The sequence below is a fragment of the Oncorhynchus nerka genome, linkage group LG16, assembly GCF_034236695.1.
Source record: "Oncorhynchus nerka isolate Pitt River linkage group LG16, Oner_Uvic_2.0, whole genome shotgun sequence".
Taxonomy (NCBI): Eukaryota; Metazoa; Chordata; class Actinopteri; order Salmoniformes; family Salmonidae; genus Oncorhynchus; species Oncorhynchus nerka.
In genome coordinates, this window is record NC_088411.1 from 9,790,392 (window position 1) to 9,810,322 (window position 19,931).

The window sequence follows — 19,931 nt, forward strand, 5'->3', positions numbered from 1 at the left end:
TATGACCGTGTTCGACCCCTTCCTCTAACTCTCTGTGGCTACTTTGTTCAGTTAGTAATCATTACATATACAAATGTATTGTATATATGTCATCTCTCCAGACGACCATCTATAATATAATGCTTGTTTAAGGTTCAGGAGCGTTCACTGGGCGCTTCCTTCACTAATTAAGTCGATTTTAACGGAACACTAACACAACTGATACGTAGTAATGAATAGACTAGATAGATAAATATGTGCACATTGACACAGTGTTTTGTACATACCCTAATCGTGAGTTATGGTTAACAGAAAGGGTGAGTGATATCAAGCGGCAGTCCCACACACACACGCATAAACACACACACACACAAATTGCTCTGTATTACGAAAGTGCAGTATAATTACTGTCCAATAGACTATAATCCATCTGAGAACTCACACGTGACAATAAACACATTTTGACACATCATTAACAACATTTTACACGGCGCTTACTGTTTGCAAGCTGAAGGAAAGCAAGTGACCAAGAGAGAAAGATTGCTCCCACTTAGAGGACAATAGTGCTTACTGTAGACGAATATATGACCTCATATCTTATATCTGTCCTCCTTGTTCTCATTTAAGACCCCCTGCTCATCTGTAACAGGAGCAAGCATTGGTAACGGAGAATCCTAATGGTTGTGAACTCATCACTTGTTCTCCTCAATGTGTCTGGAACTGTGTCTGTGTGAACGTGTGTGTGTGTGTGTGTGTGTGTGTGTGTGTGTGTGTGTGTGTGTGTGTGTGTGTGTGTGTAGGAACAAGGTAGGGATTTAACGATTCATAGACAGTTCATTTTGAACAGTGCACCCAAAGGTTAGCACGTTCTAGCCCTTCACAAATGAACAACACATAGAGAGAAGGCTTAGGTTCCATCCTCCCGTGTGCTATACTAAACCCTCCTCCTCTTGGGTTAAATCTATCTACAGGCCTACATAACCTACTGTACATGAGCGAGAGCGTTCTCGCGCCTTTGGCATAATGATGCTGATTACAATGCCTGATTTCACCACTTTAATGGGCTGTGAAATTTGTGGCTCACACACACGCTAACACGTTAAGGCCTTCCAGAGAAAATACATGAGATACACACTTAAACACACACACACACACACACACAGGAAGGCAGGCAAGTACACGGGCACACACACACACACACACACAAACACATAACCATGGATTCCCCATCCGTACACATTGGAGAGATAACAACGTTGCCCTTGGACTGTGGTATTGAAGCCCACCCATCTCTCTACCAACCAAAACACTGCAGCTATAGCTCCTCCGCTCCTTTGGCTAGGTATCATCACTCCATGATGCAATGCTGTTCATTCAGAAAACATCAGCGTCACATAGAATTGACGCTGACACACAACTCATTCTGCTGAGTATCAACAAGATTGGCCCCAAGACAGTGGGAAAATGTTATACCAGATTATGAACTGTATACAATAGCTATATGAACCGCCCATGTCAGAGACAGTGTGTGTGTGTGTGTGTGTGTGTGTGTGTGTGTGTGTGTGTGTGTGTGTGTGTGTGTGTGTGTGTGTGTGTGTGTGTGTGTGTGTGTGTCTGTGTGTGTGTGTGTGTGTGTGCTTTTGCATGTGTGAGGTGAAAGGTTCACGAACAGAAGGGATCTGTCCTGCCTGCCTTATTTCATCACTATCATATTGACAAGGATAGGTTGTGATGCAATCTGACACGGTTTGGGAATAAGTAAAATCCACAAATGAGAAAGATATATCTAGGGAGACCTAAACCTGCAGGCGGGCTGGGCCTTTCCAATTATTTACACTACCACTGGTCAGCAAATATATTTAAATGTGTTTATTTGGTTTCGACATTTGAAAACAAGGATGGTCCAATTTGTGCTTTCATGGAGATACAGTCAAGCCTTCCAACTACTCCTGTCTCGTTCCTCTGCTCCCCACTGCTCATGAACCTTGGCACCCATGTTTTGAATCCCATTGTCAAGAACTTAAAAAATCTGGTCCCAATTCCGAAATTGCCTTAAACAACCAAAGTGCTTCTTTCTCCCCATTAACATCTAATCATGTCTACCGGGCATCGCAGATTGACACATCGGCTCATTCAAAACTCTGAGGGTTGACCATAATATTCCCAACACCCACTTTTCTAGGTACCTGCAAACTCACAGCTTTGCTAAAAAAACATTTCCCTTCATTTCCAGTCGACACCGCTAAGTGTCCAGTCGAGAAGTGCTTAGATCTTAACCCCCTATCTGAAGGGCACAATCTCCAGATAATACGACATACTACAGAATGTTAATCCGCCTTCCTGGGCAACACATCATTGAGCGTATCCACACCTCATCATTTTGCATTTTGCAGGTTCATTCAGTTCAAAGTTTTGCACCGTCTCCATTACTCAAATGACAGATTGGCAAACATATATCCAAATGTTGACCCCTAAGTGTTTGAGATGCCACCAGAATCCAACGACTGTGGGACACATGGTTTGAGTGCTTCCCTAAGATCATGCCAATCTTTGTGCTGGCGCGCCGCCTTGTCCTCTTTCACTGGGGACCCTCCAGCAGTGGGTTAAGGAGTTAATCTCTGTCTCTGGATAAAGATTAGGTACACTGTGCTTGGGTCCCGACAAAAGTCAGACTAAACCTGGTCTCCATTCATACAATACGTGGAGAGCCTGTCTTTTACACAGTGTCACTTGTATATTTTAGTAAGCAGTCATGTCTGTTCTAGTGGCCACATGTTGTGCTGATAAGATTCAACTATAATTATGAATTTGATGTCACTTTTTCCATTGTTTTTGTTTCTATTACTGTTAACGTTTCGGTCCTATTTAATGGACTTTTCTGTGATACCCTTGTATGATACCTTGGTGGATGGGTGGGATGGGTGAGTGGGTGGATAGGGGTTGGGGATGTTGTACTGTTTTTCTGTTCTCGCATTCTGAAATTCTATAAATAAAGGAAGAAGCAAAGGGACAAAAAGAGCTATAAACCGATAATAAGCTATTCTTTTCATTGCTGTTACCACTCCTCACTCTCATTCGCATGCATGCTCTCTTATTCTGCCCGTCATTGGCTGTGCTAGCATCTAAGGTCTGAGCCAAATATAAATCAGAGAGTAATGACTTCCTACAGATGAATGGTAGTAACAAGGCGCAGTAAACATAGTGTGTGATCGAAACTGAACTGGGTTTTACAAGGAGAGCAAACACACATCACAGAAAATGTCTACAGTGCATTTCAGAAAGTATTCATACCCTTTGACTTATTCCACATTTTGTTGTGTTACAACCTGTGTTACAATTCAGAATGTATTAAATATATGTTTTTTCTCACCCATCTTCACACAAAACTGAGTAATGACAAAGTGAAAACATTTTCAGAAATGTTTGCATATGGATTGAAAGTTAAATACAGAAATATCTCATTCACGTAAGTTTTCACACCCCTGAGTCAATACATGTTAGAATCACCTTTGGCAGGGATTACAGCTTTGAGTCTTTCTGGGTAAGTGTCTATGAGCTTTGCACACCTGGATTGTACAATATTTACACATTATTCTTTTAAAAATTATTCAAGCTCTGTCAAGTTGGTTCTTGATCATTGCTAGACACCCATTTTCAAGTCTTACCATAGATTTTCAAGCCAATTTAAGTCAAAACTGTAACTAGGCCACTCAGGAACATTCAATGCAATCTTGGTAAGCAACTCCAGTGTGTATTTGGTCTTGTATTTTAGGTTATTGTCCTTCTCAAAGGTGAATTTGTCTCCCAGTGTCTGTTGGAAAGCAGACTGAACCAAGTTTTCATCTAGGATTTTCCAAGTGCTTAGCTCTATCCTGTTTCTTTTTATCCTAAAAAAACTCCCTTGTCCTTGCTGATGACAAGCATACCCATAACATGATGCAGCCACCACCATGCGTGAAAATATGAAGAGTGGTACTCAGTGATGTGTAGTATTGGATTTGCCCCAAACATAATGCTTTGTATTCAAGACATAAAGTTCATTTCTTTGCTACATTTGTTTGCAGTTTTACATTAGTGCCTTTTTTGCAAACAGGATGCATGTTTTGGAATATTTTTATTCTGTACAAGCTTCCTTCTTTTCAGTCTGTCAATTAGTTTAGTATTGTGGAGTAACTACAGTACAAACTCCGTAACTGTTTTAATGTCACCATTGGCCTCATGGTGAAATCTCTGAGCGGTTTCCTTCCTCTCTGGAAACTGAGTTAGGCAGGGCGCCTGTATCTTTGTAGTGACTGGGTTTATTGATACACGGTCCAAAGTGTAATTAATAACTTCAACATGCTCAAAGGAATATGAAATATCTGCTTTGTTTTTATTTTAACCATTCAATAGGTGCCCTACTTTGTGAGGCATTGGAAAACCTCACTGGTCAATGTGGTTGAATCTGTGTTTGAAATTCACTGCTTGACTGAGGGACCTTACTGATAATTGTATGTGTGGGGCACAGAGATGAGGTAGTCATTCAAAAATTATGTTAAACACTATTATTGCACACAGAGTGAGTCCACGCAACGTATTACTGTATGTGACTTATTAAGCACATTTGTATGCTTGCCATAACAAAGGGGTTGAATACTTGTTTAACTTTGACATTACGGGGTATTGTGTGTAGGCCAGTGACACACACTCAATTGAACCCATTTTACATTTGTGCGGGAACACAACAAAATGTGGATAAGTAAAGAGGTGTGAATACTTTCCGAAGGCACTGTATATACATCCAGACGAGATTGTCTTGTTTGAAGTCAGAGAAGCTTCACGAATGCAGTCAGATAGGATTTCCAACCTTCCTGGATGCAGAATTCGAAAGTCTCCAGCTTCAGTCAAAGGGGATCTGACTTGGCGAGTAACATCTTCCTTATCAATAAATAAGATGCTTTATCAAAGGTGTTCTTTCTCTTATATCCTGCTCTCAAGACAGTATGAATCAATCCATGTCAATGAAACATGATAGGACATCTTTTTTGTCTTCTTCAAATCAATCTTTTTTCTCTGTTTTCCAAGACGGATCATGACAGGTATGTTGTAAAAGACAGTATGGACCCCCTTGGTGCCTGGGCCACTGCCCAGCAGTTTATAGGAGAGTGATGTTAAAATGACTAGTCTATCTAACTCGTCTACATACACTCTGGTAGTGGGCAGAGGACCATCCATCTGTTCAGGGTGACGATACTCACAAGCAGCCCCACGGCCACCTCAGATGAACCGAGTACTATGCGGATTTCATACCTGCACACAGACACACACGCGTACACATGCAAGCAAGCACGCACACAAACACTGTCTCACACACTCTGGCAAACAGGTCATATACTGGTCTGCAGCTCGCCGTTGAGCAGCGCTGCGTTGCGCGTTTCGGCGGTGACGTCTTTGACCATGCGCGTCCGCTCCATGCGGCTGTCGCTGCGCTCCGCCTCATCCAGGCCCGCCACCTTCTTCAAGCACAGAACGTTCTGAAAGCTCTTCTTGAAGTTGTCCGACAGGAAGGCGTACAGGATGGGGTTGGCACAGCTGTTGGCGTAGCCCAGCACCACCACAAACTCAAAGGTGCTCTTGAGGACAGGCGTGGTGTTGATGGTGCCCGTCACCGAGGTGACGTTGAACACGTAGAAGGGCAGCCAGCAGAGCACGAACATGGCCACTACGATTGACACCATTCTGGTCACCTTCCTCTCCGAGCGCTTACGCTTAGTTGAGCCCACGCGCATGCCTGACGACTTCACCTAGTGGCCGGGGAGAGAGGGGACACATCCTTTGTTATCGGTACTACCTTCATCGATGCCGCAACTGTACCTACAGTGCCTTCAGAAAGTATTCACACCCCTTGACTTTTTTGCACATTTTGTTGTGTTAGAGCCGGAATTCAAAATGTGAATAAGTCGTAAGTCAAGCGAGGTGTGAATACTTTCTGAAGAAACCGTATCTCTATAATTCTAGATTATAGGTCAATAAATACTATATCAGAATAGATGGGAGAACTTCACCAAAGAAGTAAAAGATGAATGAACTTGAGAATAAAACTCCATTAATAGGGAGGAGGAGCTCACCTTGACGATGATGAGCAGGTAACAGAGGCAGATGATTGTGAGCGGCAGGAAGAAACCCAGGAAGAAGGTGTAGAACATGAAGGCCGTCTGATAGGCCTCCTGAGGCTCTGGCCACACAATGGTACACACCCACGCCTCGTTCTTATTGGGCATCAGACCGCTGAAGATCATGATTGGCAGGTTGACCAGCAGGGACACTCCCCACACGGTCAGGTTGATGATCTTAGCCACACGTGGCTTCCGCCACTTGGTGGACTTTATGGGGTGGACCACGGCCAGGTAGCGGTCGATGCTCATGACCGTGAGGCAGAAGATGCTGGTGAACTGGTTGAGGCAGTCCACGGTCATGACCAGACGGCAGAGCACGGAGCCGAAGGGCCAGTGGACCAGGGCCAGCTGCATGGCGATAAAGGGTAGACTCAGCATACAGAGGACGTCAGCCACGGCCAGGTTCAGGATGTAAATGTTAGTGACTGTTTTCATCTTAGCGTAGCGCAGGATGACATAGATCACCAAGGTGTTGCCCGTCAGGCCCACGGCGCAGACCATGAAGTAGATGAAGGTAATAACCACGGAGCTGGTCTTGTCGAAGACCTGTTGGGTCTCGTCAGGAGTGTCATTCCGGGACCCCAGGTCGGACTCGTTCCCTGGGAAGTAGCTGTCATAGTACAGGGGCTCGGGGAGGGAGAGGTTGGGGGATGATGGGAGGAGAGGCCAGAGATCCATACTGACAGGGAGGAGGGCTGGGTTGAGTCTGTTTCAGGGTTGAGATAGGGGACACTAGTGTCACATCCCACCTGAGTGCACAGTACATAGAAAGAGAGAGAGAGAGAGAGAGAGAGAGAGAGAGAGAATGGAGAGAATGGAGAGAGAGAGAGAATGGAGAGAGAGAGAGAGAGAATGGAGAGAGAGAGAGAGAGAATGGAGAGAGAGATGACAACAGAGCAACACCATGGTGAAGGAGAATACATTCCTTCCAAGCACCATGGCAACTGTTAGCCTATACTATATAAGGGTTTATGACTGTCTTTCAAGCAACATGAAGTTACTTAATAAAGCCTGCCCATCACTTATAGGCCCCCACACAATACACTTGCAGGCCCCCACACTCCTCCTGTAGGGCTTTCTGTGTGTTTTTTCAATTTAAATGTTAACTTTAATGTGTTGAAGGGTTGGGACTTTATAGCCTTGTGTCTCTTCCACTGTGTCTAGCAGCAGCTATGTGTACTGTACATACTGATGACAAATGTTGATTTAATTGATCTGGATTGGACAAACAACCTCAAGTTGATGTTAGACCCTTTGGAAAAACAGCCATTGATTCCTCAGCAGAAATAAATGATGGATAGGATCAGCGCTATGCTATAGTTTTAGGCTATGGTGCATTCCTCTGGGTGTTGTAATGAAACTACTTTCTGATGCAAATGATTCAATTGTTTTGCAGACAAGGACCAGACAATGGCAAACGAATGTTGAACCCATTCATTTCCTATGTGTTTGTGGTTGCTGAGAGATGATTTACTTAGAAAAACAAAAACCATTGGGAATGTTTAATTTTGGGATAAAATATATTTGCAGGGCACAGGTCAAGATTTGATGTTGTTATTGTTTGGCATCTGTGGATCCGGGTTTATTGCGCAAATGCAGGCATTCTATTGGATTGTTCTGGAGATGAGGAGCTGGGTGCACTACATGGGCAACCTTTGCGCTCTAATTACAGACAGTGACAGTCATTTTCTTAAGAGAGGTTTTGTTTTTATATTATAGATCTTTTTAAAACGTACTCAGTAGGCAATTGTGAGAAAAATGACTAGATTGTTTTTTGTTGTTGCAGAAATTAGATTACACTTGTTCAGTATTGATTATATTTATTTTATGCAGAAGTATTGGTCTCATAAATGCAAGGTGGTTATGATTAGTCTGTCTTCTATCATTCTAAAATATTTCTCACGCCAAAACAGACTTCACATTGTAATATTTTTTGTTCAATATTGCAGGACAGGTTATTCTATATGAATTTATTGTTTGATCTGTTTGGCTACCAAAGGTGGACAATAACATTCAATTAATTGTTTAAGTCAAGTAAAATTGTGGTACATTGCAGGCATTAAAATTCTACAACACGCACAATGGCACACAAACGCTCACGAGAAATAACCTTGATTAGACTAAAAATATTACAGATGCGCTGTTACAATTGACTTCAGGTAGAACATTTAACAGAAGGTGTCAATTGAACTAAAGTTTCCGACAAAAAGAATATATACATTAGTTATTCATATGGTAGACGATTAGTATTATTGAGCATGCCTTTTGCAAAAACCAAGATCACAGTTAATTGGCTTATTATTTGTTAATAGCACATGTACAATTTCAAGATGTATGTACAGGTTAAACTTACCTTTATTTGTAAACTTTAACGTCACATTAGATCCATTTTGGAATGGTTTAATTTCAGCCATGATTTTTCTGACCATCACTGGAAATCCAACGGAAGGCAACATTCTGCCCTGTGGCTTACACTTAACATATAATGCACCTGTTCTCCCATTGCGCACAGTGGTATCTTGTGGTGACGGAAAAAGTGGTGACGGTCATTGCCACATAACAGGTATGTCTAATATGTCAAATAGGCAATATAGTATATATTACATTTTTCTTTGAAATACCTCAGCAATACAAAATTGTGTAAATCATTTGTAGATAGTTTTGAATAACTGATGTATCCAAAAGTAGCTTACTGGCGCTGAATCCGTGGCCAGAGCTAATGCGAAATATGTTATAGCAGGAGAACTGATGCACAAAGAAGAGCGCAGCCTGTTCAGCGCTCAGATGAGCGGTGCATTCACATCTGCGATCAGTGGAATTGGATGATGGATGAGTGCGCGTTTTCTTCAGGTTTCGTCTCTGCATGCAGATGGAGCTGCGGATCCGCTATACTCTCGCCCCCTCCTCCCTCCCCTCCTCACCAAACTCCCCCAACAGGGTTAGGGTTGTGCGTCAGTGTCTGGACATCGACCTGCGTGGAGGAAACTGCCATAGAGTTCCTCGCTCTCATATTTTGTAGGGGGATATGTGCTCATACTAACTAATGACCTTAATTGTAACGGTTGCCTCAGTCACCCAGACCGGAGCATTTTCTGTGTTTATATGAGAGCTACAATACGACAGATTGAGTGCAAAAATCTGTTCTAGCAGGAGGACTGGTATTTATTTTATGCAGAAGTATTGGTCTCATAAATGCAAGGTGGTTATATTGAACCACGAAAGGAGAAATTCTTCTGAAAAGATTTGGTAGCCACAAGCGTTCTCTAGACCTAAACACTGTTAAAAGCCTTGAAAAAAGTAAACAAACTCTCCAGTAAGCCTTCACCCACCAAGACAACAGTTTTGGAGTTAACAGAGAGCTGATATCAAAGTAAGTGTTAACTGTTAGCAATGGAGAAAGCCACATGGTATATACATGTACATATTTTTTAAAGTCATTGCAATCCTACTAATTTTGCCATGGGGCAGAGAAAGAAAATGTGCACTTTTACAGCTAATTTCCTGCAGTTCTGCCAATTTTGCAATGGGATGGAGAGACATTTTTGCAGTTTTAAAGCTAATTTCCTGCACTTTTACACATTTTGCCAATACTTATACCATGTTAATGATATCTGAGTGAGAGTGACTAACCAAATCAATGGGGGCCCCCTGGAGGTCAGGGCCCCTGGGTTCTTGCCCTGCGTGCCGTGTTGGTATTCGGCCATGATTACTACAAGTTTAGATAGCTGGCTAGACTAACTACCAATCTAAAAATTGTTAGCTGACATGACTAATTGAGTGACTGTCAATGACTGACATAACAAGATAAAAACTGCTGAAGCACAGTCAAATGTTGAAATTGCAACTTGTGTATTCTACTATTCTAACTCTCAACAGTAAATTGAGAGCCCTAGTGGCCGGGGGCCCTTCGGAGAGAGAAAAAAGGAATTTCAATAGTTAAATGCACTTTGAGATGAACATTGAGGGATGGAATCTTATAAGAATGTTGAAAAAAATACTATAAGAATCTACTCGTGTCAATTCTATTCAAAAGCCTATACAATATAAATATAATATAATTCAGGTAACTGGTACCTTCCCTCCTGCCACAGCAGACACTGCCAGTTTTCAATTCCAGTAGTGACTGTGGGTCTCTCTACTCTGGAACCAACCTGGACTCAGGGGTAGACATACTAAACTAAAATCTGGGACACTCAAATTAGTATGATATGTTATGTTTGGTATGGTATGTATTAATATGTGGTTGTTCATCATCTATTTTGTATGATATGTTACGAATGACAATTCATACAATATGTTACGAATTTGCAATACATATGTTACGAATTCCAAGTTGTTGTGGCTAACATTAGCTAAGTGGCTAGTTGGCTAATGCTAACATTAGCTAGGTGGCTAATGTTAGCTAGGCTAAGGGTTAGGGGTGAAGGTTAGGGTTAGGGTTAAGGTTAGGCGTTTGGTTAAATGGTTAAGGTTAAGCTTAGGGGAAGAGTTAGCTAACATGATAAGCTGATGCAAAGTACTAAGTAATTGCATAGATGCTAATTAGCTTAAATACAAAAGTTGTCCGTGATGAGAGTCGAACCTTTGGTTTGCTAGAAGTTTGGTTGCTAGAAGTTTGCGTTATACATCCACCTTCCTTCCTTCCTTCCTTCCTTCCTTCCTTCCTTCCTTCCTTCCTTCCTTCCTTCCTTCCTTCCTTCCTTCCTTCCTTCCTTCCTTCCTTCCTTCCTTCCTTCCTTCCTTCCTTCCTTCCTTCCTTCCTTCCTTCCTTCTTTCCTTCCTTCCATCTCTCCCTCCTTTAATGAATGCCTTAAGTAATCATCTGTCTTATGTAACCATATCATACTAATTTGAGTGTCCTGCTGGAACACATACATCTACACTGTAATGCCAAAAACCTCCATACCCCCCAAACAGCCTGCCCACCCATTCCAAGGTGTCCACCAGGTCCTATAGCACATGTTACCTCTTTTTTTTTACAGCCTTCAATTTCACAATTCTTTGACCATCAAAAGGTTGGCGGCTAGACAAAAAACATTCAGGGCTACAGCCCCGGAAGCCAACCCCTAACAATGGCAATGCTGCTGGACCAACAGTGACCACCGTTTCAAATCTCTGATGCATAAATCATGGCTATTCCACAAAATGTGGGTATTTAAAAACCCATGCTCTTTTACAATATCAAGGTTTTGTGATGAATCATTTTGCGCCCTGAAGCTTCCCATCCTTCATTGGTGGCCTTAGCAACATTACAAATGAAAGTATTTTGAAACTGAAATGATCTATCTCATAATCACTGACAGTTGTTTGTAAGGATGCTTGAGTGGATGTGTGGGGGCTTGCACCAGGATTGAGGGCCAGAGGCTGTGGGGAACTACTTTGCATCTGAAGGACAACCCGCTCTGGGCTGAGTTGGAGGCATGTCATCTTCACATCTCGTGTCATCTGCTTTTTAAAAAAAACATTGATTCTCTCTTTGCTCTCTATGTCTTCCCTCGCAAAACATTGCAGAGAGTGGTGAGTGTGTGGCGCGTTAAGAGGACGCGTTGTGATTCTTTGACACCACAGGACCGGGACACACAAGGATTCCGGTATCGTCATGACCATTGTATGCATTGACTCTCCAAATAGTACAGCCCCTTTGCAGAGTCGGGGCAATTCTATGATAAATCTTTTCCAGGAATGTGCCAAACAAATCTCTTGGTTCAGAAAGTAGCAATTGCAATGCCATATCTTCATATTCATTTAGAGTTGTATTCTTGGGTTAAACCCAAATGGTAGCATAGAGCAGGGTTTACCAAACTCTACCCTGGGGTCCCCCCTTGGCGAACATTTTGTTATTTGTCCTATCACTACACAGCTGATTCAAATAACCATTCATCGTCAAGCTTTGATCATCAAATCAGCTGTGTAGTGCTAGGGCAAAAACCAAAATGTGCACCAAGGGGGGACCCCCAGGGCAGAGTTTGGTAAACCCTGGCATAGAAGAGGGACTCTATGTATGGCAGAAAACAATTACAAAAAATGTTTTTTTGCACTGTAATTACAGAACATGTCCATAATATATCTGTCACTGATAGTGGAATGATAGTGTTTCACAGTGTTGTGATTGGCTGTGATATCTGGCTATTCATTTATCCCGCCGGTGAGGCATCTGCTGTCAAACTGTTCTGACTTTGTGGCTGTGATATCTAGTGGAAATTAGCCTGTTTGCTAAAATTCTACACTGTTCACTAAATTTCAGTTACAGTGCATTCGGAAAGTATTCAGAAACCTTCCCCTTTTCCACACTATGTTACGTTACAGCCTTATTGTAAAATGAATTAAATAAAAACATTTCCTCATCAATCTACACACAATACCCCATAAACACAAAGCGAGAACAGGTTTTTAGAAATGTTTGCAAATTTATAAAAAACAAAACCTTATTTACATAAGTATTCAGACCCTTTGCTATAAGTCTCGAAATTGAGCTCAGGTGCATCTATAACGACACAAGGCGAGACCCAGATGCAGACACAGGAGGCAGATGGTTTGAGTCTCTGATATTTATTGAACAATGAGGGGAAGGCCAGAGACAGGCAAGAGTTCATAACTAGGTCAGGGTGAAAACAGTACAAGGCGGCAGGCAGGCTCGAGGTCAGGGGCAGAAAGAATGGTCAGGCAGGCGAGCTCAGTGTCAGGGCACGCAAAAGGTCAGGACCGGGAGGACTAGAGAAAAGAGGCTAGGAAGAACATGAGCTTGGAAAAACACTGGTTGACTTGGCAAGACAAGACAGACTGGCAACAGACAAACAGAGAGCACAGGTATAAATACACTGAGGGTAATAGGGAAGATGGGTGACACCTGGAGGGGGGTGGAGACAAGCACAAAGACAGGTGAAACAGATCAGGGTGTAACAGCATCCTGTTTCCATTGGTCATGCTTGAAATGTTTCTACAACTTGATTGGCGTGGTAAATTGGTCGGACATGATTTGGAAATTCACACATCTGTCTATATAAGGTCCCAAAGTTGACAGTGCATTTCAGAGCAAAAACCAAGCCATGAGATCGAAGGAATTGTCCGCAGAGCTCCGAGACAGGATTGTGTCAAGGCACAGATTTGGGGAAGGGAATCAACAATTTTTTGCAACATTGAAGGTCCCCAAGAACACAGTAGCCACCATCAATTGTAAATGGAAGAAGTTTGGAAGAAGTTTGGAACCTCCAAGACCCTTCCTAGAGCTGGCCGCCCAGGCCAAACTGAGCGAATCGGGGGAAAAGGGTCAGGGAGGTGACCAAGAACCCAAGAACCCGAGCTCCAGAGTTCCTCTGTGGAGTTTGGAGAACTTTCCAGAAGGACAACCATCTCTGCAGCATTCCACCAATCAGGCCTTTATGGTAGAGTGGCCAGACGGAAGCACATGACAGCTGCTTGGACTTTGCTTAAAGGCACCTAAAGGACTCTCAGACCATGAGAAACAAGACTATCTTGTCTGATGAAACCAAGATGAAACCAAGATGGAAACCAAGCGTCACGTCTGGAGGAAACATGGCACAATCTCTACGGTGAAGAATTGTGCTGGCAGCATCAGTGGCAGGGACTGGGAGACTAGTCAGGATCGAGGGAAAGATAAATGGAGCAAAGTATAGAGAGATCCTTGATGAAACCCTGCTCCAGAGCTCTCAGGACCTCAGACTGGACTTGTAGCGTCATACCCAAGAAGACTCGAGACTGTAGTCACTGCCAAAGGGGCTTCAAAAAAGTACTGAGTAAAGGGTCTGAATACTTATGTAAATGTAATATTTCATTTTTTTTATTTTTTTTTTACATTTGCCAAAATATCATCAAACAAAAAAAATCTTAGTCATTATGGTGTATTGTTTGTAGATTGATGAAGGATAAAAACAATTTAATCAATTTTAGAAGAAGGCTTTAACATAACAAAATGTGGAAAAAGTCAAGGGGTCTGAATAATTTCAGAATGCAATGGATATCTGCCTGAGGATGAAAAATGAGGTGCTGTGTGTGTGTGTGTGTGTGTGTGTGTGTGTGTGTGTGTGTGAGAGAGAGAGTCATTGATGACAGCTGATAGCTATTAGACATGGATTGTGTAATTGAACTTTATTGATTAATTCCCCACCCACACTCCCATGGTGGCCATTATTATTCTTTACTGCTGTCTGTCACCGGCAGTTAGCAGCTGCTTCTAATTACTGAAGAAGAGGGAAGGTTGGATCGCATCTAGCAAAAATAACAAGGAAAACGAATCGTCTGCAACATTAAGCAAAGTCTTAAATTAAAACCTTATTGGAAGATGACCGTGCAAATGTTTTATTTGCACTGACCCTCATGGACCCATTTCCAGAATCCCATAATCCCTACAGATTTGCACATCATAGAGCTGTACATATACAACCTTAGAGTCACAGTCTCTCTTCCTTTTATGTTGTTCAAACCCAGAATGAGCAAACATGCCCCTATTGACCCTTGACATTGATCAAGCGCGCTTCAGAAAAACAAAAACTTCAGAATCTTTTGGAATGTCTTCCCTTTGCAATATGAACTCGTAAAAACAACAAAAAAACAAGTGACAATGTACCAGAAGCACACATGTTTGAAATCTGCCAGTGAACCCTTAAAGAGGGGCACATTTTAACCAGTGGAACTCCTCTTAAAACTTACTGTAAACGCTGCACATTTGATAGTTTATTGCTTCTTTAACATAGTCCCCATGCCAGACACAAGTCAGTCCAAGGCCCTAGTTAGCAGAGTGGCCTACTACTAAGCAAGCTACATCTACTTAGGCTTTTATAAATCTAGCCAGCTTCAGTTAGCTTCACATTCCAGGTCAGGCTTCATCCTACGAAGGTGGATATAGCTTGTCCACTTGCCGCTAACTCTAGCAGGCTTGTATCGTCGCGTGCATGTCGCACATGGCTAGTTGAACGGCGAACTCTTCGTTGAGACAATGCTGAAACATCAATCCATGGGCAAGTCAGCGCCACATTTTCAGTTGTGCTGAAATCAAAATGAATGAAAAGTTATCTTGCACAGATGTATCGAAGTGCTGTGTTTTTAGGTAGTCCCTTGAATGGGAACTGCGATCTATGGATTATATTTCTATGGTTGGTTGCGGCTGTCAGTTTGCCTTTCGCACATTTCTAAATACAAACGTGCAAAAAAAAACGTTACATTTGGAAGCAAATGCTGTCATCACTAAGTGTGTAATGTGACATTTATTCTAACATTACACACGACAAATTTGATTAATAAAATATTTAATCAGTCGTCTTCGTCAAATGAAGGTGATGATGACAATCTTTGTGAGAGGGAGGGTATTTAATTTTACTGGTCCTCAACTCGTGGCTCAGCACCTCCAATCTTCCCACGGCCATGGAAGGATTCGTTGTCATAGAAATTCACCTGGCTAAAAGGTAAGCCACCTTCATGGTCTTGGTCATCTCGAGTTGAAGTCAGAGCTGACCAAAGTTACTAAACTAACTCTTCAAACCTGATTCGTAGTATAGGGCTCAGGTCGTAAATATTTAGTCTCAGAGCAGCTCTACACTAGGCTTCACAGAGAACCACAAATTGTAACAGAAAGTTGGTCAGAACATCTCATAGTGCAAACTCACCACACAATTCACCACAAGCAAACTGTTTATACATGGAATGTACAAAATATTAGAAACATATTGTTGCACTTCCTAATATTGAGATGCACCCCCTTTTGCCCTCAAAACAGCCTCAAGTTGTCGGGACATGGACTCTACAAGGTGTCGAAAGTGTTCCACAGGGATGCTGGCCCATGTTGACTCCAATGCTTCCCACAGTTGTGTCAAATTGGCTGGATGTCCTTTGGGTGGTGGACCATTCTTGATACACGCCGGCAACATTTGAGTGTGAAAAACCCAGCAGCGTTGCAGTTCTTGAGACACTGAAACCGGTGCACCTGGCACCTACTACCATACCTCGTTCAAAGGCACTTCAATATTTTGTCTTGCCCACTCACCCTCTGAATGGCACACATACACAATCCATATCTCAATTGTCTCAAGGCTTGAAAACCATTCTTTAACCTGTCTCCTACCCTACATCTACACTGATTGAAGTGGATTTAACAAGTGACTTCAGTAAGGGATCATCGCTTTTACCTGGATTCACCTGGTTAGTCTATGTCATGGAAAGAGCAGGTGTTCCTAATGTTTGATACGCTCAGTGTGAACCAGGAGGCTATAGTCATACACACATACTGTAAAACTAAATAGTTCACTAACTTGAGCCTCACAGATGATTTATTTCTGTAACAAACCTAAGTAGAAAAATCCAACATTATGATTTGTATGTTTTAATGGAAAATTCCTTCAGTTAGCTTTCTCTCATGTGAGATTTAAAACAGGAAGGTGAGGATACAGTAGTGAGTAAGTGAGTGAGTGAGTGAGTGAGTGAGTGAGTGAGTGAGTGAGTGAGTGAGATTCAAGCAACAATGTGTAATACGTATCCATAAACAATATTTGTACACTGTGAAACTAATTTGACATAACAATAAGTTGAGCTTAATTGCAACATGAAAGCAACTACAAAAAAATGTGTTGATGACGATGGCGGTGATGGTTATGATTTGAATTATGACGATGATTATACCATCAATCTCTAGCTTGTATTTTCTTGGTCCATTGTCTTGATAAAGAATCAGTTGCTTGATCATAAAGTTTACATAAAGTCATATATTTTTCATTCATCTTCCTCCGTCAAGAAAACTTACTCTATTTAATTTAGGCAAAAGCGACTAAATTATAACTAATACAAAATGTACCCTGTTAAGACGGAATAACTTAAAAATATTAAGCCACATACAACAAGCATTTTAATAAGTATAAACCATCCATAGTTACAGTATGAACATTCTTACTCTATGAACATCCAATAGGACTAATCTTGGGATGAACCAAACACCTTTTGTCTTGTCCTTCGTATCTCACCCCAAACAGTTCTGTAGTAAGAATTTCCCCTAAAGAAATCAACTCTGAGCTGACTTCCATGACAACCATGACATCACCCCAAAAGTCATTGAGTCAACTTCTGTGGGTCTTCTGGGAGCTCATTGTCTTGGCCAGCAACACATAGCTGCTATCTTGTTTACATGCCACCTTTCACCGCCTCTCTGTTGTCGCATCATTTATGCTTCATTTCACGAGTTATGGAAAATCAAATGACCGAGGTGTGCTAGAGCAGCGGGGCCAACGCACAACAGCTGTGTTAGAAGTCAAATCCGAAGAAAAAGCCAGAGCAGAGCAGAAATATAAAGTATATTATCCAGTAGAAAAACAACAGCTGTACAGAAACACTTGTATAAAAAAACACTCATCTTTACCGAACTCCTTATATACACAATAATGAAGGTAATAATTGATTGGGCAAGTTTGCATACGGTACAAATTTTTTACACATTTCCACATTGTACCTTGAGGCTGATGTGAATTTTTTTTCTGGCTTCTCTACGCCACCACACTGATGTCCCTCCCATTCGTGTCATTGAGGTCATAGCGCTCCGTGTCAGGGTTGCAGTGCACGCTGGGAGACCTTTTGGTGGGGCAGAGGAGGGTGAGGAAGTGGCGTCCAAAGGATTCGGAGAGGCAGGCGTACAGTATGGGGTTGGCACAGCTCCAGGAGTAAGACAGCAGCACCACGAACTCAAAGCCCCTGGCGAAGGTCAACACCAGGTCCATACGGTAGAGAGAGCAGAAGTTGAAGGTGTAGAAAGGCAGCCAGCACACGCCGAACACCAGCACCACCGCCACCACCATCTTGGTGACCTGGGTCTCTAGGCAATGACTCTCCTGGCTTGGGGAGCTGGCCTGGCATCGGTGAGTCCTCAGGGTGACCACCAGGGCAGTGTAGGAGACAGTCATGACCAGGGAGGGCAGAGCGAAGCCCAGGACAAAAGTGTAGCTGAGGAAGGCCAGCCACCAGGAGTCAGAGGTCACGTGGGGGTCCACCGTGCACAGGCCGTCCCTGGCCGAGAAGTGAATGGCCATGGGGAGGACAGGCAGCAGAGAGAACAGCCACAGGAAGCCGCTGACAATCTTGGCCCGCCTAGGCGTGCGCCAGCGGGCGAACCGCAGTGGGTCGACCAGCGCCATGTAGCGGTCAATACTCATCACGGTCAGGCAGAAGACGCTGGTGAACTGGTTGATGCCATCCAGGACCATGACCAGCTTGCAGGCCAGGTCCCCAAAGGCCCAGTGGTTCTGGAAGTTCTGGATGGCGATAAAGGGGAGGCCCACCATGAAGAGGGCGTCAGCCAAGGCCAGGTTAAAGATGTAGACCGTGGTGGCGGAAGCCATCTTGTCCAGCTTTAAGACGGCTACGATGACCAGGGTGTTCCCGGCCAGCCCTACGATGCACACAACCAGGTACAGAACAGCCATGGTCACACTGAACACATCCAGATCCTCCTGCAGATAGATGTCCTCGTCCAGGTAACTGGCGGTGGGGGCTGCGATCGACCCCGCATTGTAAAACATCTCTGAGGTGAATGAGGAGTCCATCTTCGCTTCAATACCTCCGTTTTTCAATACTTGGTTTGGATAAGTTGTGGAGAATGTGAAAAAGATGAAAGACAATTTTTTTTAAGGTGGTAAAATAGTCACAATAACAGTGGGTTACAATTCAAAAACGTTCCTGTCTTTCTATCTTTTCCTCTGCGAACAGCTTGACAGTGCCCGTCCACCATTAATATCCACATCACAAAAGTACCCCCGAAACCTGGCTGCTACTTAGCCCAAAAAACATCCAATCTTTAAAGAGAGGGAATGTTTGTTGTCATATGCTGTCCAAATTAACTATCTCTTTTTCCTCTAAAACCTTTCAAGTTGAGTCGTGTGGTGTTTTGGAGGAAGCATTCTCCGTGATGAGAAACTCACACCCAAGTCAAACGGAGCCCTTCAGTGAAGTGTGGAGTGTGCCAGACGGCTGGACGCTGTGTGTGAGAGTGCTTTTATATCTCCCCCCGCAGTGCTAAAGTGTGTGTCTGCCGCCGCGAGCCCCGTCAGTCAGCGTCCCTCTGGCTCTCCTGTGAGGCTGATAAGCTCCCTTGGCTCTCCCGGACCCACTTTTATGCTGTTTCCAAGGTGCAGCTGGCCCCATCTGTTACAATACTTTTGTTTTCATAACTGAACCTTCTCCAGAAAGTGCTCTCCAGCTTTTTTTTCTTCCTCTCCTTCCTTCATCCCCCTACCACCACCCCCACCCACCCACCCCCCACCCCCACCACACACATCCAATCCTTCTCTCTCACCAACACCACCACTCTGCTCTCCTATACTTCCCTTACAGTTCAGTGTGGGGTCACTCGGAGCTGAACTACCCCCACACTTCCACACACATACCCCACCACTTCCCAGCTAGGGCCACCCACCTTCAAGATTGGCTCTAATGGATGAACTGTTGACAGGAATGAAGCCCCTGTCGGTTTTCAGGGTTGTTGTTTTTTGGTCTTTGTCTTGTACTTTTCTCTCTGATTGGCTTTGTTCCATGGCAGTTCATTCATCACGGAGACAGCGAGAGAGAGAGAGAGAGAGAGAGAGAGAGAGAGAGAGAGAGAGAGAGAGAGAGAGAGAGAGAGAGAGAGAGAGAGAGAGAGAGAGAGAGAGAGAGAGAGAGAGAGAGAGAGAGTGTGTGAGAGAGTGACAGAGGGAAAGAGAGAGAGGATGTGGCCCATTGTGGGTGGGGGGATGGCAGGCGGGTAGATAGAAGGCAGGATGAATGATTGCCTCTGTCCTGTTTCCCCTCAGACACGCATAGCTGGAA

General features: G+C 43.3%; 2 protein-coding genes across 2 annotated transcripts; both read right to left on the reverse strand.

Annotated features, from left to right (window-relative positions):
* Positions 1 to 2,585: 2,585 nt before the first annotated feature.
* Positions 2,586 to 8,984, reverse strand: LOC115144551 (somatostatin receptor type 2-like). Its single transcript, XM_029685592.2, has 3 exons — positions 8,488 to 8,984; positions 6,087 to 6,883; positions 2,586 to 5,762 (listed from the first exon to the last, which is right to left on the reverse strand). Exons 2-3 carry the CDS (start codon positions 6,810 to 6,812, stop codon positions 5,346 to 5,348), a joined length of 1,143 nt encoding a protein of 380 aa, XP_029541452.1. The 5' UTR covers positions 6,813 to 6,883; positions 8,488 to 8,984; the 3' UTR covers positions 2,586 to 5,345.
* Positions 8,985 to 14,013: 5,029 nt separating this feature from the next.
* On the reverse strand, positions 14,014 to 19,330 carry LOC115144552 (somatostatin receptor type 2-like). The gene has a single exon (XM_029685594.2). It carries the CDS (start codon positions 18,668 to 18,670, stop codon positions 17,618 to 17,620), a length of 1,053 nt encoding a protein of 350 aa, XP_029541454.1. The 5' UTR covers positions 18,671 to 19,330; the 3' UTR covers positions 14,014 to 17,617.
* Positions 19,331 to 19,931: the final 601 nt, after the last annotated feature.

Excerpts from the sequence above, each read along its gene's own strand:
- LOC115144551 (XM_029685592.2), bottom strand. The coding sequence starts at position 6,812 with ATGGATCTCTGGCCTCTCCTCCCATCATCCCCCAACCTCTCCCTCCCC. Across the intron at positions 5,763-6,086 it reads ACCTGCTCATCATCGTCAAG|GTGAAGTCGTCAGGCATGCG; the intron begins GTGAGCTCCTCC and ends CCCGGCCACTAG.
- LOC115144552 (XM_029685594.2), bottom strand. The coding sequence starts at position 18,670 with ATGGACTCCTCATTCACCTCAGAGATGTTTTACAATGCGGGGTCGATC.